Source organism: Carassius gibelio, chromosome B18 (genome assembly GCF_023724105.1).
Source record: "Carassius gibelio isolate Cgi1373 ecotype wild population from Czech Republic chromosome B18, carGib1.2-hapl.c, whole genome shotgun sequence".
In the NCBI taxonomy this organism is placed as follows: domain Eukaryota; kingdom Metazoa; phylum Chordata; class Actinopteri; order Cypriniformes; family Cyprinidae; genus Carassius; species Carassius gibelio.
The window spans coordinates 27,759,376-27,786,963 of record NC_068413.1 but is presented as its reverse complement, the minus strand read 5'-3'; the positions used below and the strand labels follow the sequence as shown (position 1 = coordinate 27,786,963).

At 35.2% G+C, this 27,588-nt stretch overlaps 1 protein-coding gene and 1 long non-coding RNA gene across 3 annotated transcripts in view; one reads left to right on the top strand and one right to left on the bottom strand.

The window, feature by feature from the left end:
• The window catches only part of LOC127977374 (neprilysin), a 52,012-nt gene extending 31,465 nt beyond the window's left edge, over nucleotides 1-20,547 (bottom strand). Inside the window, exons 1-5 of one of the 2 annotated variants that reach the window (XM_052582251.1) lie at nucleotides 20,219-20,545; nucleotides 8,659-8,716; nucleotides 6,983-7,153; nucleotides 5,642-5,677; nucleotides 5,334-5,495 (exon numbers count right to left, since the gene is read on the bottom strand). In XM_052582251.1, coding sequence (XP_052438211.1) covers nucleotides 5,334-5,495; nucleotides 5,642-5,677; nucleotides 6,983-7,115 — 331 coding nt within the window. In that variant the 5' untranslated portion in view covers nucleotides 7,116-7,153; nucleotides 8,659-8,716; nucleotides 20,219-20,545. Of the gene's footprint in view, nucleotides 1-5,333; nucleotides 5,496-5,641; nucleotides 5,678-6,982; nucleotides 7,154-8,658; nucleotides 8,717-20,218 lie in introns of both variants that reach the window. The other variant, XM_052582250.1, reaches the window with a different exon arrangement.
• Nucleotides 20,548-21,102: 555 nt separating this feature from the next.
• LOC127977463 (uncharacterized) overlaps nucleotides 21,103-27,588 on the top strand; it is a 29,350-nt gene continuing 22,864 nt past the window's right edge. Inside the window, exon 1 of the long non-coding RNA XR_008158239.1 lies at nucleotides 21,103-21,836. This is a non-coding gene — a long non-coding RNA (uncharacterized LOC127977463). The remainder of the gene's footprint in view (nucleotides 21,837-27,588) is intronic.

Below are 27,588 nucleotides of genomic sequence, written 5' to 3'. Positions count from 1 at the left end.
ACTGACTAAATACACCACAGATTTAGTCATTAGTTAGCCCAAACAGTACTTTAACAAGCAATAAAATGTTTTTATATTCTTTGTTTGTTGTAAGCCATAATTTGTGGAACACAAATTACAAATGTAAAAAACAACAACACTGAATTTCCAAACACACCCATTGAAGTGGAAATAAATGAAAACAGATGTATCTATATCAAAGCCAAACTACTGTTGGCTCTCTCTCTCTCTCTCTCTCTCTCTCTCTCAATGGAATGACCACAAAAGCTTATATATAGCTCCACTGAAAGTTACTTTTTTTGATATTGAGATCAGTAGCCTTATCTGACCCACATCTCCTGACAAAGCCAACTCTGTCCCAGCAGGAAACAGCCCTTTCCTTGAGCATCTCCTGGATGTATATTCATGAGTATTTTGCTGGCCCTGTTCAGAAAGCTTCTAGTATTTATAACCCATTTTCTGTCAGCTTGATTATGCCTCTCTCAGCCTATCACAGAGGGCTAAGTCTGCTAGAGACATGTTAACATTTAGACATTGAGATCCATAATGTAGTAAATTTATCTTCCATTTTCTGTGATGGCAAAACCCCCCAAATTATAGGATAGAATTGATGCAAAGTGCCCTGTCTGCCGAAAATGGAAAAAAGACTGATGCCTTTTTCTTTCCTCTTTTTTCCTCCTTTATCTTCCTATTTGCCGGTTTTAAAAAAAAAACTCTCTCACTCTTTGTATTTCCTTCCTGCTTCTCTCTTTTTTATCAGCTTTACACTCTCTATACGTTTTGGATTGTACTGTAACTCTGGCTATTTCCAGCGGTTCTGCTGAAAATACTCCCTGGCCAGATATATAATTTGAACAGCATTTAGGGTAAATAGCCACATTTGCTGTAATAAGGTAATGAATTAATGCCACAAGTATGTGAAGCTTGGTGCTGAAGATGGACGACTTGAATTATTATTTATGCCAAAAAATGGCTTAGAAAAACAGCTAATATGTTGTGTAGAATAAAATTAAATTCAAAATACCCTTTTATGTATGTTCTTACTGGAAGGTTTAATATAGGTTTGCTTTTTGGTGCTAAGCAGGATCATTAAATAAAAGTAATATTAAATAGAAGTGATCAAAGTCTGCACCAAGAGTGAAATGGAACATCTGACTCTTGACTGGCAAAGGTGCAATGTAAGCATTATTAAAGGGCACCTATTATGCCCTCAAAATACCCCACAGATAAATTATTATATAATTTTAAAAATGCCTATTTTGAGTGGAAGCAGAAACAGGCTGTTTTAGTTAATATATCTTTAAATGTAAATGATCTGCTGCTCCATGCCCTCTTTCCCAGAACAGGACTGTGCAATTTTAGCTTGTATCTCAGATCTCTACCAAAAAACATGTTTGGTTTTGATTATCATGCATATTGCACTGAAATAACACTTTTTAAAGCCATATCAGTTTAAATTTCTGATATACGTTTTTCTGGACGCTTACATCCAAAGCACGCAAACAGAGAGCGGCTTTCACAGACAAGTTTATGTTAAATATTTTTATAATACCGCAAATATCAAAATCAACTACAGGTGGCAGATCATTTTCCTACTTAGCTTCCTAACTCTGGAATAACCTACCTAACATTGTTTAGGAGGCAGACACACTCTGTCGGTTTAAATCTAGATTAAAGACCCATCTCTTTAACCTGGCTTACACATACCACACTCATACATTTCTTTAGGAATTCTTGAAAGGATTTTTAGGGTGCATTCATTTTGAAAATCTGTAACCGGGAACACTTCCCATAACTAGGGATGGGTATCGTTAAGGTTTTAACGATATTACTACTCTTAACGATACTGCTTAATGGTCCGGTACTTTAACGGTATTCTTATCGGTACTTTTTTTTTTTTTTAAGAACAAGCTGAGAACAGAATTAATATTTCTTTATTCTTTAATGTAAAATTAATAAAACAATTATTTGTAGTGCAAGAAACAGCCATAATGTACAGCACATAATGCACTTTTGAAAGATGCTTTAACAGATTGCTTTTGTTTTCACCCTTACATGCAAAAATTTTGTTTGTTGCAATGAGCGTTGTCTGCATCAACTCTAGTGAAGTATAACCACACTTTGGAAAGTTTTGCTCTCTCCGCCATCGTCACTCTTTTTATTAAGCGGGAGCCTCAGCGGCGTGCATTAGAGATCTCGCAGATCTCACAGACAAACGTCTTAATATGATCGCACATTAGAAATGTTTGGTGAGATAAAATGTGCCCGATAACATTATTAAGCAAAAATACATAGTACATTATTATTTTTTTCCCTCCAGTAATGAAAGCAGAACGATAGCATCAGATCTTACTGATACTACGGTCTTTCAAAATTTATCCTCGGGAACCAGTTTAATACCGGGTGTCGGTACCCATCCCTACCCATAACACACGATGTACTTGCTACATCGTTAGAAGAATAGCATATACACTAATATTAGTCTGATTCTCTCTTATTCCGAGGTCACTGTAGCAACCAGATCCAGTCTGTATCCAGGTTAGATGGTGGATCAGCACCTAGAGATGACCTCGACAGCCCTGAATGTCAGCAGAGACCAGGACAACTAGATGAGCCCCAGAGACAGATCCACAGTCCACAGAGAGAACTGTACATGCACTCCCCCCACCCACAATTCCTGCTGGCCCGGGACTCGAACTCACAACCTTTCGATTGGGAGTCCGACTCTCTAACCATTAGGCCATAACTTCCCTATTTGGGTCTATGCTGTTAATATGACCCAAACAATAAAATAAATCAGAAAATCTCTCACTGCTCTGGACTCAACAACTTAATAGCTCTAATAAGAAGAGTATTTCTTACTTGAATGCTGCTTTTAAATTCTGGGGCTGATAAAGTGTGATGTCACACTTTATAGATTCTGTGATCAATGAGCTCTGAGACACTGCTTCATGATTTATAAAAAAGTAGTGGATGGATTTGTATCATTATAAGGTAGTTGTGTACACACACTGCCAATATACATTTATGTTCAAACAACATCTAAAAGTGGATTTTGCATAATAACCCTTTAAAGTGTTTTCAACACTTGTTTTTTACAGACTTTTATGGCATGAGCTTTGGCTAATCTCACTATACACACAATAGCTATACAGCAAGTGAAAGTGTGTGATCAAATGTAATCATTTGATGCTGAACTACTAAGAAACCATTAAGGCTGAATGCTAATTTGAATATTAGAATGGAATGTGTCTCGTGGTGACTTTGGTCCCATAAGTATAGTCTTCATAAGCATTTACTCCACAATTTAAAACCATCTCTCAAGTCCCAACAGCTGAAATACAAAAGTGAGGTTGGGAAACCGAAGGAAAGGCCCTGAACAATAATTTCATCAAAACTGCATTTGCATAAAAGTCTAATCGAATCTCTAAATAGACTCTTATTTTCCAATCAGCATTTCCTTTCATCCCTCAAAAGCTCATCACACTGAAAAATGCTAATGAGAGGATTTAGATTTCTCTTGGGAAGACACAATCCTCACTACTCCTTGATGGTTATTTTTATTTCACCCTCAGAGTTTGTTCATTGATTAGCAATGATTTTCAATTAATTAAACGTTAAATAAGGTGAGAAATGTCATAGAAATTCTCATCAAGGCAATAATAAATTAAAAATTAAGCACGTCCTTGTTGATTTTGCTGTAAATCAAGAACTCATTACCACTCTGAATTAAAAGCTCATGAAGAAAGGGCTGATTGTAACAGATCATTAATTTTTAAAAGGTGGCACAGAGAGAGCTGAGCGAGCTATGTTTTGACAAGCACTACCATCCAGGTTAACTTATAGCTCTAGTAGCATTTGACCCCTGAATCTTGAGCCCCCCTGAGATTCAATAAATTTTAACTCCACAAAACATCCACAAGCATCTGTCTGTGCACAGCCCCCTACAGCTCATAACCTCTCCAGCCAAACCTCCTGCGTTTATGAGGTCAAGCCATCCTCCCTACACCTCCTGGAGTATGATGATTAGTACACATGCTTCCTCATCTACGCCCCCTTTAAAAAATCTCTTGAAATCTCAAGGGGCCACTCTGAAATTGTCCCTGTAAATCAGTGCCCATGCAAAGGTTAAAAATCTCTTCATTCCTGGTCAGACAGCTAAGGTCATATGGCTCCCGGAGCTGAGGACCCTCAAATTGAAGCCTCTGATCACCCCAGAGCCATTCCCACATCATCAGTCCACATCCTTTACAACCCTGCAGTATTACATCAATGGGTAACACTTTAGAATAATAGTCCGTTGTTAACAACGCAGGAAGAAATAGGTAGTACTGCATTAACACTTAACTTAATACTATTAACTAATAGAGGAGCGAGATTAACTAAGCAGTAAGTAGTAGCAAATTCAGGACAAAAGGTAGTTCCTTATTTGATAATTATTAAATAAAAATATCCTAACTGAGAACTACTTGCGAATTATGACCAGTTAACAAAGAATCAATGCTCTCTCCATACCTCAAGACACATTACAGTGCTGTCAGCATTTACAGATGAAATTTTGTCTGACAGGTTCCACAACTGTGTTAAAAGGAACAAGAAGCACAGCTTTAAATTTCAACGTCTGAGCCTCAGGCAGGGTCTCACTGAGCTTAAAATAGCTCATATCAGACACATCTCAATGGATTCTACCTGTTTTTAGTTGCTGTTTTTGTGGCCCACAGGAGGAAAACAAAATATTATAGTGACTTTATTAATTAATTCACTTAACGTATTCATTGGTTCCCCCATTTTAAGTGAATCATGGTCATAATTTAAATAAATGAATACAAAAGAACAAATTACAACATGGCTATGATTTAGAGCAATTAAGTATAACGTGGTAAATATTTACAGAAAACGGGAAATAAAAATTAATAAACTGCAGCCACAAATTATTAAGCCATGGGAACCTAATTGTACATTTTTGGACACAATATCTTTTTTCCCAGTATATCATGTCTGGGGCTCCATATTTTTGTGATCATTAAAGTACATGCTAACATCAAACTCTTCAGAAATCAATTGCACTTCACCCCATGAGTTTCTGCCTATGTAAAGCACTCTAAATTAGTTACTCTGCTACCTTAGTAGACGACTGCCTATGTAGGTAGGATACAGTAAGCAGTTCAACTAACAACAAAGCAACATTACAATATTGTGTCATGGACTTAGTGAGAGACATGGCCCGACGGGTATGCCTTTTTCTTTTTTGATCTTATTGCCTTTGAATTACATGCATACATATTTTTAGTTGCTGATAACTAGCCCTACAGCATATAATAGTGTCATTCTACCTTTGAGTACCACCTCCAGTTCATCTCTTAGAATGTCAAAGGTACTGTAACGTGAACTGGTCTCAGGTATGATGTTCTTCTTTAGCCAGCCACCACAGGCATACTGGTAGAAGTTGTCACAGGGGTCCACTGTGGGGTCCATGTTCTCAATGAGGCGGGATGCTATAATGCCAGATAATTTTTTATGTATGAACTTTATGACAATTAAAAAAGTAATAAAAAAATCTATAATACGTGTGCAAGAAAGACATTTTACTTTCAGACATTACATGATTAATTATTTGCAGTATGTTGTGAAATATCTTTACCTGACTGTGTGCAGTCAGCTGTTATGCAGACACCATCTACAAAGGAAAAAGAAGCACAAGGGATCAGAGGTCAGGAGCAAATTAACACTATTAATAATTGATTAAATAATAAATCAAATTGTATTTAAAAATTCTTTCTCTGTGGTGGGTTGATTTTTCATCTCCACAGAAAATGTTCTCTATACATGTTATATGTATCCATAGACATAGAGTATTATTTATGAGAATTTATCACTGAACTAATATTCAATAGGCATCCACTATCTGACCTTAGTCCCTACCGCCCTGCCCTCTTATCCAGACCCCCGGGGCTGAGAGGAAGAGCATGTGGAGATCATCTCTGTATTTCAGCATTCAATCTGCCTTTGCTGTTTAAACATTTATCCAACACATTAATGGCAGATGATCAGGGTGTGAAAGGCAAGCTGCAGTGAGTCCCTATAAGCTCCATCTGCTGCTCAGAGGCCTAACAAGGGAAAGGGGCTTACATGGGTAACCAACCATATTACAGAGTAGATATTATTTGGGGAACACCAGTATGTGCCAGCTTGATTCAATACTGCCCTGGGAAAATAACCACAGAATCGAAATATGTTTTCACTTACCAACAGTTGTCTGGTTAAAGAAAACATTTTTTGTGAGGCATGGCAATGTATTCAATATTTACAGTACATGACAATTCACTGTGATTTTGTTGCCAATATAATTATTGTTTTTATATATATATAATGTACCGTACTCTAAACAAATGTGGGACATCTGTGTCATTTATTAAAAGTACATTTTTATATATTGTTCTAATGGAAAATCATGATTTCCAATTGAAACCTTTTTCATTCAGCTGAAAACAATAATAATACTCCCTATAAAGCAAACTAACAAATAGTATTTTTAATTTTGTGTTGATGTGCAAAACACTGAACTGGCTACTGGCAACCTGGCAATGCACAATTTTTTATGGGATTTATAATTTTATTTTATTATGTTTTATTCATTTATTTTTGTTAGAACAAAACAGAAAATATGCTGCATACACACACATGTTGAATTTACAAATAATGTTGCTCAACTGGTTCATGTGGAATTGATGTACATGATTAAATCATGTAAATCCAACACAACTTTTTCTGTGCATCATCTTTATGATAAAGTTTTGTTGTATGAATGTTTCCTTTGGGAAATATAATTATAAATATAATTCCAACTTGGGTTTTCATGGACAAAAGGGTAAAAAAAGCTTTGCCAATAATTTCTGGACAGACCACAATGGAAAAGGTGTCTCAAAAGCAGCACTGCCAGTTTTTCTGTCACATGATGATGAAAAGAATCGCATGCACTCACCTTTGCCACTATGTGTGATGAAGAGTACGATGAGAGCCACAATAATGATGAACAGCAGAGAAACAATCGTCAGAAGACCGATCTCTAGTGATGTCCAGCGAGGCTTTTTTTCCTGAGAGTTGTTGTCAGCCATGGTCTGCTGTCCCTCTGGGGCAGCCTGTAGAAACTCACCTAAAAACAGTTGAAGAGATTCAGATTCAGTGGAAATCAAGCACAGATGATTTCACTGTGAGTTTCTTAGAGCATGGTCACAAATACCACTTGTCCTTGGTCACAGAACATGGTTGTTTTTTAAAGATTTCAGAAATGCACAGTCCACATTTTGAGCTGTTAATTTTTTTGAACTTGTAATTAATTATTTATCCCTCTAGGCCACACAAACACACACTCTTCAACTAAGAAATTGTACTTAAAGGGATAGTTCACCCAAAATATGAAAATTTTATGTTTACCCCCATTGCATCCAAGATGTACTGTAGGTGATTTTGTTTCTTCAGTATAAGACAAACAGAGATTTTTAGTCTATCTTTTTGCAGTCTATCACACTCATAATGTAAGTGGATGGGAATCACGGCTAAAACATACAATAAAAAACACAAAACGATTGGTCTGTGCAGTATTTATATAGTTTTTTTTTTCCCTCTAATGCACTTTCAACACCTGGACAGTTCAGGCATTGCAGTGCATATGATTTAAAAAACAATATAAATACTGTTCAGGTTCTTGCACAGACTGATCGTTTTATGTCTTTCCACATCAATGTATCATCACGATCCGAAGGGTTTAATTTAGTTTTTTTTTTTTTTTTTTTTTTGGTTATAGTACCCGTGATTCCCATTTACCTCGATTATAAGACTGACATACTGCAACGGTTTAAAACATTTCCATTTGTGTACTACTAAAGAAACAAAGTCACCTACATCTTGGATGCCCTGGGGTTAAGCAGATAAACAATAAATATACATTTATTGCTACTTAAGGAATAATTTACATGGGTGCAAGTACTGAAAAATAATATGCATCAAGTAAGAGTAAAAAAAAAAGTAGTTTGCTAAAAACAAACTCAAGGTACTGTGTTACAAAGTACTTTAGTATTATGTTTTCTATTTTTAACCAAAATGAGATGATGTGAGCATTATGGAGCAGGGTTGACCCTAACCCTAACACTTGTTTACTGCAAATTTATTTCACAAGGGAGACCTAGGAAATCCCTTATATGGGACAAATGCATCAGATATCACTACAGCTGAATAACATGCAGATAGAGCATGGACTCCTTGCACATTTTTGGTAGGACACACAAAAAAAGCATTTTATTTAACATTAACCCATACCTAGGCTTGGGAATCCAGTGAAACCAAAAAGATATATTCTTAATTTGGATATAATTAGAGGCACTTTTTATTAAAATTAAAGTGGAATACTTTTGGTGAAAAATAAACTTAGTGAAGTTGAATACTTTAGTTTTATCCTACTCAAGTAAATGTAAAAGTACTACAATTGAATTATACATTGTACATTACAATTCTCATGAAAGTTAAAAAAAAAATTGTAAAACTGTACTCAATACTGAAATGAAAGTATTTGTAATTAGTTACTTTCCACCTCTGCTCTAGTCACAAATATGATGAAGTGCTCACACTGTTACACACTGGGTTACAAGCTGAGGCAGAGACCTGACTCTGCAGATGGGCAGCTCCTGCTGTGTTCTGGCTGACATGACAGGACCCCGACCTGGGGACAAAGTCTTAAAGTCATCCTTTGAAGGAGGCTGACACTCTCTCACACACATATACAAATACACAACACAGCATTTCAAGCCAAATACACACGAACCCAGACTCTCATTTACACTGCGACACATAGCAGTCTTGTCTCTTTTCATTTCTGCTGTATTTATTGATAATAAAAGTAAAGTCTGTTTAACAACAGGGTGCCATTTTTAGGTGGTTGGGGGGCAGGAAGGAAAAACGTCAGGGATAATTTGGCTTAATAGTCTGGCAAAATCGTACTTCCAGGGGGCAGTGGCTCTCATCTCAATCACATCACAACATCTACAGGGGTTAGATCTGTCCGGTTAATCTTGTGGACTTTTAGAGGAAAACATGTGACTGGTTTAACTATTTTCGACAGAGGCTGGTTTTATAACGGCACTTCGGATAATTATATTTAAACATTAATAATAAACTAATTGTAAAACTGTAAGCTGGATCCAGGCACACTTTTAATCACACTTTTGATCACACTTATAACACATACTGTGATACAATGGCTCCTCTTTCATGTGTAAGCATTTGCAGGTGCAAAAAACCCTATCAATACTACTTGAAAATTCTGAATCTTCTTCCAAAATCCATGTAGCTAATGTGATCTTGAGCGTATTCATATGTACTTTATAATAAATGTGGTTCTACCACACATACATTTACTTATAATTGTATAGACATTGAAACATAAAATACTATTGACAGCATAAATCTAGTTTGTTAACAGACAGACAACAAATCCTATTTAATTAGTGAATATTTATATCATGTACTTAATTGGGATTGGTTCTATTGCATTTATAATGAGCAAGATTATTTTTAAAGTTCCATTTAATTAAAAGCAGTTGGCTCATTTACTCAATTTGAAATTCTAACATTTAACTCAGTTCTGGGTGACTTCTGGAGCTAACTTGTTTCAAAGAATTACATAATTTTAAAGAAGAATACACTTTAAAATCTTAAAATGAATAACATTATTTATGTAATATGAGGAAACTGACAAATATTTTTGGTGAACTATATCCCTTTAAGAGTCTAAATACATAACCTAGACAAAAAATATAAGAAATTTTGAAATTACTGTAAAAGGTAGAGATAAAGTATTTAGTATTTCTGTACAGCTAAATTTTGCACGTCATTGTGTGGCTTAGAATGCTTAGTGTATGCTGTTAGACTGTAGTTTCCTCCATATGTGCTGATAACAAGCCATTAAAGAAATAGAGAGTGAATTACTCTGAGCTGAATAATTGAGAGGCTTTACTGGCCACAGAACCGCTCCCGGGCTACCCACTAAATGGCAGTTTTACTTGTTTTCATGTAGAGACTCAGCCATTGTAGCTAATGCAGATAAAGTGTATTTTTTGTTTATTTTTCATAAACAAAACATGCTTCATCATTTTTTTGGTTGCATGAGTAGGGTTTTCAACAGGGGGTTCTCTAAAAACTGCAGGGAGTTCATGAGATTGTGTCAGAGGTCTGTAGTAAAATTAAACTGTGGTCATTTTTGAACTTTAAAATTATATTCAGTGTAGCTAAAAATAACAAAATTAATATTTTTTTGCAGCAATATGATGTTTTGCTGCTCAATGAGCTTTTCTTATTATAACAAATTCTGAAAGCAGTTTTATTGCTTACTATTTTTGTATACAAACTTTCAGTGTTCTATGATAAATTTCAAGTTTAAAACAACAGCATTTATTTGAAGTAGAAATATTTTCTAACATTTGTCACTGTCATACATCAATTTAATGCATTTAAAGCATTCACATCTTCTTCTTTTTTTTAAAGACCCCAAACTTTTAATCGTTAGTATATAATATACTTTACGCTGTGATGCAAGCAGCAAAACATTTTGTACCATATGTAAGATTGAGATTCAGCATATTGTTCTATTTTTACAACTCCTGCATTCACATTAAAAATAATAATAATAATCACATAAAGAGTTTATCTTGTAGGCAAAACCGTTACAATATTCTGTTTAGAAAAGGTACATCTACAGCGATGAACAAAGTTGTGTATCTCTCCAAGCCCTGGTCTGTGATATTACCCTAAGTGGCTATAGAACAGCTTATGCATGTCCTCTGACTCCCCACTGTGGGCATGATCAGAGCTCAGGGCAGAACAGTTTCTCCTTGTTTATCTGCTCGTGACTGCGACAGGTCTGGAGCAAATCAGAACCAAGGGCGTCTTCATCAGCTTTGACTTTCCAAATCCATCTAGGACACTCCGGCAGGGATTTGATTTAGATTATTGTAAAAGGGGAGGGAGTGTGCAAAGAGATAGTGACAGATGCGTCATTTGCTGCACCAGGCATAATCCTGACATGCATGGAGAGTCCCAGGACCCCCGGATCGGATGTCGTCTGACGTATGTGAATCGGCAGGGAACCAACCCGCCTTAGCGGGGGTACTGCATCTCCCTGAAGGAGTAGGGAACAGGAAGACCTTTCAACCTAATCTCTTCCAGCACAGTCATGCTGGTGTGTTCACAAACCACACTTAAGAAAATTAATAATGTTTTTATTCCAGGAATTTGTGGCAGTTAACCAGGATATATTTGTATATTTGTAATTTTTGTGTTAAAATATCATCCTGTACAATCCCTGTGGACTGAGACATTGGGATAGGCCTCAGGAACCCCACCACACTGAAAGATATGGGAAAATATATTCTCAATATGCAGTGACTTTAATAAGTCCCTGAAGTGAGTTTCAGGGAGAGACTATGTATGTATTTACTGTATTTTAATATTTATTTACTTGCTTACTTACATACTTTTTATATTTTGAAAAATATATGCGTTTGTTTGTTTTTCAAATACTGAATGTCACTGTGGAGTCCAAAACAAAATGCACAATGAATAAAAACCTTTTATATATTTTGTGTTACACAGAGAAAAATACTGAAACAGTGAGTAAATGATGATATACAGAATTTAAGGGGGCCTCATTTGAAAAGTTCTCAGTCTGTAAAAATCATGCGAATTAATTCAATTTCATAAATCAATGGGTTTTTATTATAATATATAGGGTAAGATGTGGAAGATGTCCTTAAGAACAGTGTGCATTTACTTTTAAATAGTAACATATTTAGATGTAAGCATGTGCAGGATGATGATGCATAAGCCTGTGTGTTGTTGATGGAAATAAATAAATATAAACATTTGCTAATTTAGTTGTTATGGAACAAAATATACTCTATGACTTACATTCAGGAACATGAATATTTACATATTTAATTGCCAATATTTTGGATCACTATAAATGCAAAGTGAATGATTACACTCAGTTGGCCTACAGGTTTTGATGAAAAGTGAAGATTTCTAAAATGTACAACTAATTCATGAAATATTTAATAATAACCTGTAGCAATCTGTTTCTGTTCTGTCTTCTCCTTAATAGATTAGTTTGTAATTCGTTTAGTCCCTGATTCCTTTGTTCCCATTTCTAGTTTGTTTCCATGGTTAACCGATTAGTCCCAACTGTGCCTTGTTTTAACTCTCACTATAATTCATATTTGGCCTTCAGTTTAAGTTCCTTGACTTTGTTTAAATTTAATGTTGCATGTTATTATTACACCTTTTTTCCTCAAGTTTATCTTTTTACTTCAAAATGAAAACCCAAGGGTGTCAACGAATGTTCTAAAATTGAATATGTATTCTAATAGTTTATAAAAAAACGAATTTCGAAGGTGAAAATTAATATTCTAATTAAAAAAATGTTGAAAAAAAAACGTCCGCGGTAGTAGAGGCGTGGTTGTCTGCTTTGCGAGTGGGCGCGCTAGCGCGCCTGAGGGTTCAGGGACAGGTCACAGGAGTTGCACTGTCTGGCACAGCATCACTGCTGAAAGTTGATGCATCTTCATGGAAGATGCCAGCAAGTGCAGAGCCCAACTCGACCGCAGCAGAGAAAGTGAGGTAAAATTGTTGAGCCACGAGATAAAGTTGTATGCAAGCTATTTAAGATACAGTTAGCATACCATTCGACCATTAGCAACATGAGGTCACATCTCAAAAATGAGCACCCAAATGAGCATGGCATAATGTGTGGAACTCCAGCTAAACAGTCACGTCTTGACACTTAACGTTACTTTGCATCGCCCGCCACAAGCTCTTTGTCTGCAACACGACAAGAGGCCATAACGGATAAAATAATTTTGTTCATTTGTAAGGACATGAGACCGATCAGTATCGTGGATGGGGCAGGCTTCGGGAAGTTCTGTCAAGCAATGGTTCCAAGGTTTGATTATTTATCGTTTCATGTCAAGGAAAAGGTCCATGTTTACCACACAGCTTGCTCGGAGCATTCAATGTCAGTTCTATATGCTGTAAAACTTCAATTAATATTAATAATATTTGTTTCAATCACTGAAGCCTTCTATATTTGGGACAACAGTCGCGACCTTAAATTGCTTGCACAAAAATTTGTTTGTTCATTTAAACCGTTATGCGCAGAGAACGTGAGGGTGAGAGAGCTTGAGGTCTGCAGTCTTGGCAATTAGTTGATTTCCTTGTTTTTGTGTAGGTAATAAGTTGTCATATCAGTGTTAATTTTGACACGAAATTTTAATTTAGTTTTAGTCTTAGTCTTTTGACTATATTTCTTTTTAGTTTTAGTCAAGTTTTAGTCATCTGATTTGTTTTAATTTTAGTCTTATTTTAGTCGACTAAAATTGCTTGGTATTTTAGTCGACTAAAATTGCTTGGTATTTTAGTCGACTAAAATAAGACTAAAATCAATAACAGACTTACTAGACAATTTTTTACAGCTGGTATAGGAAACAAACTTAACCAAAATATATAAAACACAAATTCAACTTTATTTCAACCAGTGTTAATTTTGTTGACTAAATATTTTCGTCATTATTTTCGTCACGAATATATTTTTGTGGACGAAAACGAAACGAAAACTAAAATAGAAGGCACTGATGGAGACTAAAACTATGACTAAATTGATTGACATTATCGTCAACGAATAAAGGACGAGACGAAAATAGACTGTGACGAAAATCAAATCAGCAGACGGGAGAGATGCGAGGAATGAACAAAAGAACCAGCAAAACATAACAGGCGAGACTGCGTGAGAGAAGAGAACCAATCCGAGCCTGACTTATTGAGACGTGAAGCGAAGGTTTTCAGTTTTTAAATGAGCTCCCGGGAAGTCGGCATTCGAAGAGGTGATGTCTAAAAGAGCGACAAAATGTCCACAGCTCACTTCACGTTCGAACGAAGAACAAAACAAAACAAAGCGTAAAGCACGCGGAGCGCTCATTCGTGGCAAGAACACAACCAATTTGAAAAGACATTTACAGACGAGCCACCCGGACATTTTCTCAAATGTAATTTCACAACGATGTTCTTTTGTTTATTGGGCTAAGCAAAATTGGAAGACTGCAGTGCGTAGATGTTGTAGCATTAAATATTACGAACTGAAAAGTACTGTAAAATAGCCCCTTCTTCAAGTTAGATGAGAGCACAATACTAATACATAATATCATGATAAATACATTTGATTAATACTAATGTTTAGTATATTTTATAATGTTCTACTTGTTGACAATATCACAAATATTTCTATATTCGTCATGTGAAACATGAATGTTCACATCCTATCATTATACATACAAATCTAGCAATATTGTAGTATTTAAAACATACAATATTGCTAGACTAATGAATACCTTATAAAATCTTGTTACTTTTTTATATCCACCTAGCTGCCAACTTATTAAATATTTACTTTAAATGTATGCACTTATTGTTCAGCTCAGCTGTAAGCTTTAAGGTCCTGGACCTAACTTTATGTTTCTTTTATTGATGGTCAATTGGCAGCTAGTTATTGTTTACATTATCATGACAGTGTTTGTTGCTGCATAAAAGCTTTTGAATCGAAATAAAGACACAGTTGTGTTGAAATAAAGTTGAATTTGTGTTTTATATATTTTGGTTAAGTTTGTTTCCTATACCAGCTGTAAAAAATTGTCTAGTAAATCTGTTATTGATTTTAGTCTTATTTTAGTCGACTAAAATACCAAGCAATTTTAGTCGACTAAAATACCAAGCAATTTTAGTCGACTAAAATACCAAGCAATTTTAGTCGACTAAAATAAGACTAAAATTAAAACAAACCAGATGACTAAAACTTGACTAAAACTAAAAAGAATTATAGTCAAAAGACTAAGACTAAAACTAAATTAAAATTTTGTGTCAAAATTAACACTGATTTCAACACAACTGTGTCTTTATTTCGATTCAAAAGCTTTTATGCAGCAACAAACACTGTCATGATAATGTAAACAATAACTAGCTGCCAATTGACCATCAATAAAAGAAAAATAAAGTTAGGTCCAGGACCTTAAAGCTTACAGCTGAGCTGAACAATAAGTGCATACATTTAAAGTAAATATTTAATAAGTTGGGTGGATAAAAAAGTAACAAGATTTTATAAGGTATTCATTTGTCTAGCAATATTGTAAATACTACAATATTGCTAGATTAGTATGTATAATGAGAGGATGTGAACATTCACGTTTCACATGACTAATATAGAAATATTTGTGATATTGTCAACAAGTAGAACATTATAAAATATACTAAACATTAGTATTAATCAAATGTATGTATCATAATATTACGTATTAGCATCTAACTTGAAGAAGGGGCTATTTTACAGTACTTTTCAGTTCGTAATATTTAATGCTACAACATTTAAGCACTGCAGTTTTCCAGTTTTGCTTAGCTCAATAAACAAGAGAACATCCTTGTGAAATTACATTTGAGAAAATGTGCAGGTGGCTCGTCTGTAAATGTCTTTTCAAATTGGTTGTGTTCTTGCCACGAATGAGCGTTCCGCGTGCTTTACGCTTTGTTTTGTTTTGTTCGTCGTCAAACGTGAAGTGAGCTGTGGACATTTTATCGCTCTTTTAGACATCACCTCTTCGAATGCCGACTTCCCGGGAGCTCATTTAAAAACTGAAAACCTTCGCTTCACGTCTCAATAAGTCAGGCTCGGATTGGTTCTCTTCTTTCATGCAGTCTCGCCTGTTCCGTTTTGCCGGTTCTTTTGTTCATTCCTCGCATCTCTCCCGTCTGCTGATTTGATTTTCGTCACAGTCTATTTTCGTCTCGTCCTTTATATAATGTCAATCAATTTAGTCATAGTTTTAGTCTCCGTCAGTGCCTTCTTTTTTAGTTTTCGTTTCGTTTTCGTCCGCAAAAATATATTCGTGATGAAAATAATGACGAAAATATTTAGTCAACGAAATTAACACTGTGTCATATATGTTTAAACTTAAACAGACTACCTATACAAGTAGTTATATCTCTTTGTATTATTTTGTCCTGTTATTGACATAATGCGCGTCATTGACAACATGCACAAACAGATGTTCGAATAGTTCGAATATTCGTGTATTTTTCAGAGGGAATATTCGAACGATATTTTTTAAACGCAATTTTGACAGCCCTAGAAAACACACAAAAATGGACCAGACACACACACAATTTTTTTTTTTATAAAAACACCTAACCTCAATCCGGTTTCAACTGACTGAATCTCACAAATGTTGATGTGCAGATGAAATGAATGAATAAACGCTTACATGCATAAACAGCCATTTAAAAAATTAGGAGGGTGTCATGTTGCCCAGGGAGTAGTATCAGCCTCAGATGTCACGTCCACAGACCGTTGGCTAAACGTCTAATGCATATGGGACACAAAAGTGGAAACACTTCAGGACTGTCAAAGCCGTCAATGGATTAGTTAAATTCTACAGGATTTCCAGGAGACGTGTGCATCACGTTCTTTAACGTTCTGCCTGGAAACAAAGATGCCATGGCGCCAAACCCCCTCACAAAAGAGGAAAGCCGTAGTGTTTACAACTGTGACGACAAGCGCTTATCAGGATCAACTAAACACTGAAATTTCAAAAGTATGTGAAATATTTAAAGTTTGCGGCATACAATCTTTATAATACATCCGAGAGTTTTACACACCGGTGTGCTATTGTGGTGAGATTCCAATGCCTCAAAACGTGACGCTGAACAAAACAGACTGTGATTGGTTTTTTTACATGTAGGTCAAACGGCCTCATGGGCAATGAAAGCAGCCATGGATTCAGGGGTACACAGGGAGACATCTTACACTATACATTTTTCTAGTTATGCCAAGTTCTAAAATATTTACCCAGGTATAATCTTAATTTGTATCCAGTAAATCAGAAACAACTGGAGAAGTCATGAGGTCTTTGAATATTGTTTTTTTTACCCCTGCTTTAAAAGCAGGCATATGTACATTGACAGTTGTGGAACAATACGATCTTCATCACTGTCCACTAAACAATTACAAACCAAGCTTCTGTTTTGGCAGGAAACAAAGATTATTTAAGGGTTTCTTCTAATTTTAATAAGCCACTATTAATTATCAACCATCATAAGGTAGAGGGTGCCTTTTCCATGTTTTTCAGAAATAAAGTTTGCAGCATCTTAGTAATCGGTAAATAAGTTCATATTCCACAGATATTTCACAGTGGCAATTACCCTAAGTGTGGCAGAGACTTTAGAATCTAATTAGCAATCTAATACTTAAGGGAAAGTTGTCTCATGCTTGCTTCAAAAATTCTAGGTCAGAGCGTAACTGTGAGGGTCACCCATAATGCAAATTTAGTGCTTCAGTGCAGCTTTTACTGTAAGAGCTTCTGTTCAATTTCTTGTTGGCACTGCCATGGTGAATCACAGACTTGGCTATAATATTTGTAGTCTGCTTCGCTTTTGGCACAGCAATGGTGAATCCTCTAAGCATGTCTGTTAAGACAGACACATACCCTCCAGATGACTTCTCCATCAAAATGTATCCATAACAGCTCTTGGAAACTTTTGTGTTTGTACACTTCATAGAGAATACATCTGTTCTATAACTAAACCACACTGTTTATACCTCCATCTTAAATGACTTCGATCAGGCTTCTGAACTTTTTATGTTGTTAAACTCAGCCCCAGTGTTTCTGCTAGGCTTTCAATACTCTATAGAAACAATAGCAGTATCCACATACTTTTTTGCTCTTTTCTGTGGTTTTGCACTCTGACTGAAGTTTGACAGGAATACATGACAAGGTGTCCACAATTACATTCTATTTACAAGTCTCACAGTATACTTCAAACGCAGTTGGTCTTAAATTCTCCATGTTTATGCTGAATTTTCAAACCATTCCTCGCCTTTCATGAACACTGTTTAATAAAATAGGTGTTGAGGATTGGTACAAAATGGTTAGTTCATGGAGTGAGGTATAAGACCTATGAAATGAATTTAAGGAATGTGTTACATATTGTATTTTTATTGCAACTAACCCAAACCACCAGCCCTAACCTCAACAAAAAAAAATATTTATAGCAACATTAAAACTGCTCTGTTAGTGAATCACTTTGTTAAAATAACAATTGCTTGTTCACTAATGCTTATGATTACATGTAATTGGAAATAGATTGTGCAAATTGAAAAAGAGGAACAGAAAATATGAAGATTCATGCTAATTTGGCAACATCCTTATCTTTCAGCACAAAATGAGGTAATACTAAAATAAAATAGGCCAACTGATAAGCAGACTCTCACATCTGAAGGCATTTGATGAAAAAACATGTCAAATAGTGAGTTTTAAAAAACCATTTTACATTTTAAACCCAATTATATTGGAAAAATGTGCTGTTATTACGTTGGATGCAATCATTTTGGAAATGAAATGTCCAGCAAGTTACACTAAAATATTGATGCTCTCTAGCATTTGAAGTACACACACAAAACCCATACCCTAAACCTAACCAATTGTTTTAACAAAAGCAGATGTAAGATGAAAATGCGTTTGCTGAAACAAACATGCCATTTTAGCTTTTACTGCTGTAACTACCCAGCAAGTTCATTATATGTCAGAAAAGCCATATATATGGAGCTCATCATATGGAAAAGGAGATTATAATATAGTAACAGTGCAAGGAACCATGTGAAAATAAGTCTTGTTAGAATAATCGGCCCTATATCATAATGTTAAGTTGTCAGCAACAAGATGTCCAAAGCTCTTTTAACACTTGTCAATTTGTCTGCTGTACTCGGAAACATCTCTAAAACACCTTAGCAGAACTATAATATCTTGTTTTCTAGGGCTTTATAAACGATAATGAAATTATGGGGACTTCAGGTTTTAATTTTAAGAGGAACATGACAGAGAGCAATGTCACTCAGAAACAGGAACATTGCATTCTGAGTTCATTTCACATATCTCAAAACTTAAGATAAATAACAATCTTGTGTCAAAACTATTGATGCATAAATATTAGTGCAGATGTTCCAGTCATGGAGATTTGACGTTTCTTTGATGTTTTGGAAAAACTGTTCATAAAAGTCTATCAGCAACAGTAGATTGGTTGAGTATGTTGTGCTGATCTGAGATAAAACACTCATGACCACATGGTTTATCATGTGTTCAGTGAGGAGGTGTCACCACTGTTGTAGCTTCTAGGTCCTATTATGTACTTTTCTCCATCTCTATGTCCTCTGTGTCACTATAGAACATTTATCTAGAACAGCCTGAGCCGATAACAAATACATGTCTTAAATGGTTTCCAAATATGCAAAACATGACTGATGCATTTACATTTACATTTCAGCCCATGATAACTCAGCTGTAGGGAACCGTTTAAGACCAGAATGTTGTAGCATGTGACGAGTTGTAAACCCAACATTGTATTGCATTAGAAATGAGTTACATGTATGAAATCAACATCAAACATGACCATAACCATCTTATTTCTATTTATATAAAACTAGAAATATAATGGGCGATCAGATGAATATCACTTTAAAATATTATTCTAAAGACTGCACAAAATGAAGACTATATATATATATATATATATATATATATATATATATATATATATATATATATATCATTTGTTGTTTTGATTGTCAGTGGTTTCCTGTAGGCTATGTGTTCCACTAGAAAGGTAGTTTGTACTGTATAAACAGCACAGTTTTGGAATGTTATAAATTTATGAACTACTTCTATTTGTAACAAACAAAGATTGGAATATTTGCAAGAAAAAAAAAACACTTCCACAGATGTACAGTAAAATGTTTTACAGTGCTTGAATGTGACAGGCATTAACATATATGCCACATAAATAAATAAAAAGTCGTTAAATTACATGGACATCAGCAGTTCTGAGTTGTTAATTGCGCATATAATTTTAGATTTCCCTTTCTTTGTATTTTATTTTATCTGAGATCCTATTTAAAGGATCGCATTAAGTAGGCAGCCCATGCTTTCAGAGCAGTGTGTATCTTAATATGTAATAAAAACACATTTCCAAATGTTATTAAATTAAAAAAACTTTTACCATTTCCCAAACAGTGCCTAAATGAAATCTTGGTCAGCACACAATGTTTCTAAGCCATGTGTAACATGCGTAACAGACTCACCAGGTGTCTCTGGAAATTTGCGATCGATGATATAAATGGGCATCACCAACCGATCAAACATCCATCAAATCCGTGAGAAAGATATCCTCCTTCCAGATCGATGACTTTTAAGAGTATTCTGGGTTCCCGGGATATCAATTACAAATCATGAAATGCTGTCAGTTCCCTAGGCTACCTGTTAACGTCGCGATAACGGGGTTTCCTTGTGTCTCACAGTTATTATTGGTTCGCATAAGAAAACACCTGAAAAACGCCTTAGAAATAATTCAGCGAAAGGAACGATGTGAGACAGCGCCGAAGTACTTAAGTTCAGCCGGTGTCTAATGTTGCCTCCCACGAAAGGCGGTGTTTAGGAGTGACTGAGGCTGGCAGCAATGCCAGCGCGGAGTAGAGCGCGGCAACTGTGCGCTGATCTCGCACCATTAAAGGATCAGAGCGTAACTCTGCGCTCCACTTAAAAACGTAAATTTCACCCCCCTCTGCACCTTTTCTAGAATATGTAGGGTTTTCCTTACTGTGAGCGTTATAATAAGATATTAAGGGGTTCCGGCGGTCATTTTCGGTGAGCAATCCATATTCTTCTCTCACAAAATGTTCTGATGGCTCCTCTAGAACAGTTGGCTATAACTGTCAAATGTCTTCAGTACGTTAACAAACCATTAACGGTTTTTTTTTTTGTTTGTTTTTTTTGTGATTATTTGTATTTATTATATCTACAAGCGTATGAATAGCGTACTGTTGCCATAGCAACCTCTTCAAACGACTTTTGTTCATGTGCAACAATTTAACGTGTGTGTGTGTGTTTATTATTATATTTATTTTTTATTTTTTGAAAACCTTTATTATGGGTTATGGTTTTAACCCCAACCCATATAAACAAGTGTAGCCCAGCTAGGGTTTTTATTATCTCCTAAATGTTTAATTTTTAATATGTAAATGTTTCTGACTTTCAAGGGTTAAACATAAACAGTATGTGGATATTTATGTGTGCCGCAATTCCATTTGAATTAATGTTATGTAGATTACAGTCAAGTTTATGTGAGGTGTACATGTCTCAACATGTGGGTTTGATCAGCATGTATGTTTTTTTATTTGTGATTGGACATTAGTTTACTTGCTCCCGCCTATGTGTGGGTATTGATCATTTCGATTGGGAGAGCGGCGGGCGAGAGATCGAGGCAGATCGGAAAGAGATGTCGCATTTTGTCTCTGGTGATTTCGAGAGAAAATATACCCAAATAACTGCTGACTAAGTGGTCAAAGAGTATATTTAGTATACAGAAAGTGTTAAAGAACGTTTCTGTAATTTGTTTGATTTGTTATACTTTGACTAAGAGTTTAAACGGACTTATGTTACTGCTGCTATGTGCACTGTAATCTCTTTTTTCTTTTTTTACGTCGAGTAAAATCTACTCGCGGCATCTGAGTTCATAAATCGTTCCGAGGAAGACGAGTACATTACGAGGAACCAGATAGCGTTCTAAATCCCCTCGTGGTTTAGAATTCCTCTGGCATCGCGGGATTCACAATCATTCAGCGGACAGCTGGTGAGACTGCAGACGCATACGGAGTGTCCAACGTGATCGGTGGATCGGCGTGTCGAAACGGGAAGACTCAGGTACATTTGTTTATTTAGCTCTTTGGAGCGAAGAGGCCATTTGTTGGTTTTCACGGCCACACCGTTCTCAAGCAACGACACAGGCCTGCAACAGGTTGGGTTTTTTTTAAAGCTGTGAGTGTGGGCCCACAATACATATTTTTCATTTAATTTGCTCTTTGATTTTCTCTGATTGTATTTTCCATTTTGATTTTGAGATTGTATTATAGATCCAAAGGGGACTATATTACTGGGTTTTTTCAGATACAAAAGTTGAATATTGATATTTGAGTATTATATTGGAATTTCTGATCTAAGAGGATAAAAGGTGATTTTGGTGTGAAAGGAAATACACAACAGGCATTTAAGAATTTAATTTAATTCTTTTTATTTGTTTATCTTTTATTGAATTCCATTTATTTAAATACATTTATTTATTTTTTACAATATTTCATTATTTCATCTGTTCTTTGTTAAATAAAATCACTTGTTAACTGACAAAAAAAAAAAAAAAAAAAAAAAAAAAAAAAAAAAAAAAGAGATTACAGTGCACATAGCAGCAGTAACATAAGTCCGTTTAAACTCTTAGTCAAAGTATAACAAATCAAACAAATTACAGAAACGTTCTTTAACACTTTCTGTATACTAAATATACTCTTTGACCACTTAGTCAGCAGTTATTTGGGTATATTTTCTCTCGAAATCACCAGAGACAAAATGCGACATCTCTTTCCGATCTGCCTCGATCTCTCGCCCGCCGCTCTCCCAATCGAAATGATCAATACCCACACATAGGCGGGAGCAAGTAAACTAATGTCCAATCACAAATAAAAAAACATACATGCTGATCAAACCCACATGTTGAGACATGTACACCTCACATAAACTTGACTGTAATCTACATAACATTAATTCAAATGGAATTGCGGCACACATAAATATCCACATACTGTTTATGTTTAACCCTTGAAAGTCAGAAACATTTACATATTAAAAATTAAACATTTAGGAGATAATAAAAACCCTAGCTGGGCTACACAAATATATAAACATATTTTACAAAATTCCATTATTTATAAAGGCCGACATGGATGATTGATGAAAACAAAGCATCAAAGCATTTTAGCAAGTAGCCTCTTAATCATCGGCCATTTTCATTGCCCTCTTATATTTTAAAGCGCAATGATCTTGAAACTTGTTTGTCTTGCTTTACCCCTAATGTCTCACTTCTTGCTGAACTTACCAAAATCACCCCTAAAACTAGGCTATCTGAAAAACGTGATTTCTTTTTCTTTCTTTTTTTCCCCATTTGATTTGATTTATATTTGCAATTAATCAATCAAATTCAAATTGCAATTGCAATTTCAGACCAGCTTCTCCCATAGCCAGATGGGAGATAAATAGCATTGCTTAAAGTAGGTTATGTCTAAGTTATCAGATTATTGTTTATTTTAACATTGAAAATGTGGAAAGTTTTATAATTGCAGCTGTGTGACAAATAAAACATTATGTTTGCAGTCAATGTAGAAATAACAAGCTTGATCAGGCTTAATCAGTACTGTAAAATAGCTAAATTAATAAGTGCTTTGCATGTCTTTGTGTTTTCATATGTTGGAAAGGATTGCTTGCATTATTACAGACCCTGCTGCTTCCCCATTTAACAGCAGAAGGTCAATACAACACAAACCTGTGAGATCAGTGACATGCCACAAGTTTAACACAGTAGTGAAACTATATGGAAATTTGACACCAAGCACTATACTCTCTGTGAAGCAAACTATGTTCACAGTCATTTTAAACATGTTTTAGGCCAATTGGAAATGAAATATGTTTAAAAATTATTTATTACAGGAGTGATCACCTTAAAACATGAGTTCTGAAATGGTTATAAGTTTTCATTTAAGTTCTTTTCCAAGTCCTTTGTGTTATGTTTCACTCTAAATCAGTTAGAACAGATAGAATCGCTGTGTCCACATTTTTATTTTGTAGAAGGGACTTTGGAAAACTGTAGCACAGTTCATATTACCATATGCAGTCACTCTGTTGTATTGCGCAATCAGTTGTATCGTGAAACTTTTCTTCCACCATCACTGAGAGCCCGGTGCACTTAATATAATGACGCACATCAGGACAGGATGTGTTTGGTGACTCCGGAGGTTACTTGAGATCTAAAATGTTGTAGTGGTGTATTGCATTTATTAGGAATAATGAGGACCACTTTTTATGTGATTTGTTATCTGACTGTCCAAAGGGAGTACAAAAGACAGCAGACCAGTTGGTAGTTCAGTGAGAAGACCCCCATCTGTTAAAACTCTGCCAATAATTTCCCTTACGCCATCATCAGATTTATCCCCTTTTCTGTAGAATGTTTATTTCCTTTTCTCTTTCACCACATCCATGTTTTGCATTAACTTTATCTGCTCCTTGTTTTCTTTTCTGATATATATCCATCTGTTTTCACACATTAAAATTTGCAGTCTCTCTGAGATTCTGTCACTCCGACAGTGCAGGCCTTGCTAGGGAGTTCTGGGATCAGGTCATCCCCTTGCTTCATGTGTCTTTATCTAGATGGTCTGTTTGGTATTAGTGTGATGGCATAAGCCCAATTTTTCTCAGCATTTTTCCAGTCCACTGAAATTACTATTGGCATTTACTAAAATTCATGCTAACACCAAATAAACGTTGTGTCCCTTACATCATTTTAATCTTTCAACTGAAAACCAAAATTACATTTATTTAACCACAGATTTACAGGGATAGATATTACTTTATTTCCTTTAAAATAGTTTCATTGAAGACAGTTCTTTTTAGGAAGAACTTTTTGCAATGAGGAAAATAAAATATTCGCTAATTTAGTTCTCAAAGCACAAAATGTGCAATGCTTCAAAGAGGCCATCTTACGGGGTATGAATATATTTAAACTTAATTGCCTTTATTTGAAATGAATATATATCATAATAGCAACAATTCAGATTGGATGATTTCACTCAATTAGCATGCAGCTTTGAATTAATCGATGACTGAAATGTACATGTCAAAAAGATGTCATGGAATTACTGAATAATTATCATATTACTATTTTAAAAAGGCAGTAGCTGTTTGCGCTTAGTGTAAAGAGTGATAGAGACTATTTACACTAAGTTAAAATAGCATATTTTCTTAGTGATAGATGCTATACTAAGTGCAAACAGCGATAGGCCTATTTACACTAAGTGCTAATGGCAATGGATTCTATATAAAATATAGTAAAAATAGCAGTATTTTAGCAATATGCTATTTACACTAAATGGAAACAGCTAGATTCTATTTATACTATGTTAAAATAGCAGGATTTTTTGCTATTAATTGCCTTTTACTTAATACAAATAGTGGCAATTATCTGCACCTCAGTATTCTAGTAGCCTACATTATAAAACAGTATGCAATAATAAAGTTTTGAGTGTATATCATAAATATAATTCAAATTATAGCTGCAAGCATCATTTATCTGGGAGCAAGTGTATTAAGACCGTAATGCCATCCATGGTGTTAGTGTCTAGGCCGACATGAAAGCATTGAAGATTTATAGGCTTTTGAGTACATTTGGAGATGGCCATTTTCTTAATGATCCTGTAATGGCTATCCAAATTGGCAAAGTTCAACAGTTTTTGATAATTGTTGACCTAAAAAATCTAGAGGATTGGACTGCAGTAGTTTTGTGGTTTAGTAAAATACTAAGGACCTTAAGGCAAAGTTGTAGCGAATGAGGAGATTTAACATATGGTATGAATTCTTTTTATGCTTAACATGTAGCGCCACCCAGTGACTGATTTCCTTCATACTTCACACAGACCCCAAACAGGCCCACCAAGTAATAAACAAAGTGCAAATAGACACGAAAATCTACAACATATTTAATGTAATGTCACATATCACTATATTCCAGAAAGGCAACATTTCTCTCAAATAGGGTGACCAGATGTCTATGTTTTCTGTGTTCTGTCCCTGACTGAAACTGTCCCCAGAAATGTCATAACGTTTTACAGAATGTTCAAACCACAAATGCACTGTACAAGCCTGACAAAGTTAGCTAGATGGCAATTGTATGATTGTGATTATTTTTACCAGCAGAGGGTGCTGCAAGCTACTGATTACTTGTTTGTGCACTGATACTTCTTGGACAGAAGCGCTATTATCATCAAGTATCAAAAGAGATCAAAATCCGCTATTGGATTCAAGGTAGTCACATAATAACTATACATGTTAAACCAAAGTAATAGCATACTGTTTGTGTACATTCACTGACACTGACAAACACTGACATATATATATATTTCAACAAAATAAAAATAAAAAATTCAGACATCTTCATCCTGTTCAAAAGTCTCCTCCCGGCTCTTAATGCATCATGTTTCCTTAGGGAGCCTCAGTGAATGTTTGAAGATTTTTTAATAGTTGTGTTTGAGTCCCTCAGTTGTCCTCAGTGTGAAAAGATGGATCTCAAAATCATACATTCACTGCTGGAAAGGGTTTAAATATTCAAGAGATGCTGGGAAACTGAAGAATCTGCAGGACCTGGAGGATTTTTCTGAAGAACAATGCTCAATTTAACTGTTCAGAACAAACAAGGGACTCGTGATCAACCATCACAAAAAAAAAAAAAAAAAAACTAGTTGTAGATTATACAAGTAACCACACAGTGTGCTCTCAGTAAATGTAGATGCTGATTTAAAACATTTTTTAGAAACACATTCTTTGTTTTTATTTCAGGGCTGAATTAGTTTTAAGTGCTTTATAATGCAAAATAATCACATGAGAGTCAACCACTCGCTAAAACCTCAGTCAAGGAATTCACACATTTCCCAAAAACTATTACGGTAATGGGCAATAAAATATCACTCTAATCATTTATAAGCAGAATTTGCAACTGTCAGAGGATTCACACAAAATTTGTTTAGCTTTAAGGAATGTGAACTTTATGGCATATTTTATGTTTATAGAATTAACCTCTTATGGTGTGTTGCCAGATTTATTTGTCAGCGCAGTGGCAGGTATTCAGTATAGCAGCCCTTTTTAACACTGCTTCAAAAAATAAGTTAAATAAAAATGCCTTGGTTGACTCTATATTTCTGTTATTATATGATGATACTTACAAAAATGGAAGCTATAGACTATGTAAAAAACAAATGCTATTATGTGTAAGTGTTTCTTATTGCTTTATTGGTAGATATACCAGGGACTGTGTATAGGCATTATCCAGGCCATCATCCATCTGATTACATCTCCCAACAAGCACACACACACACACACACACACATACTAACCCTGTCTGGACAGTCTGTAGTCTGGAGGCCTAGGGGACCGGGTAAACATTTTATTTGCAATTTCCTCCAAATTTACATCTGCACTGTTGCTTTTAAAGACAAATACAAACACATTCCAGCAGGAGACTATAATTAGACAGTTAGAATTTACCTTTGTCTTGGTCTACTACCCCCTAGCCACACTACTCTGTGATGAAGAGACACTTTATTTTTAGCATACAAGCACAGTAGGATTTTATGATATGTATGAGGCTGGAGTGAGTTTAGGGTCACAGGAATCCAGTGGATTAGAAGGTGGGCATAGGTTAAGAAAACTATCCTTATAAAACGTGATAGTGATCGTGATGGAGCATGATTGCTCAAATGCTCAAGTTTCTCAGATTCTTTGTCCCTATAGCGAAACTGTAGTTTTTGTTGTTGTTGTTTGTACATTTCTAACTTTTAATTATTTATTTATTGATTTATTGTAA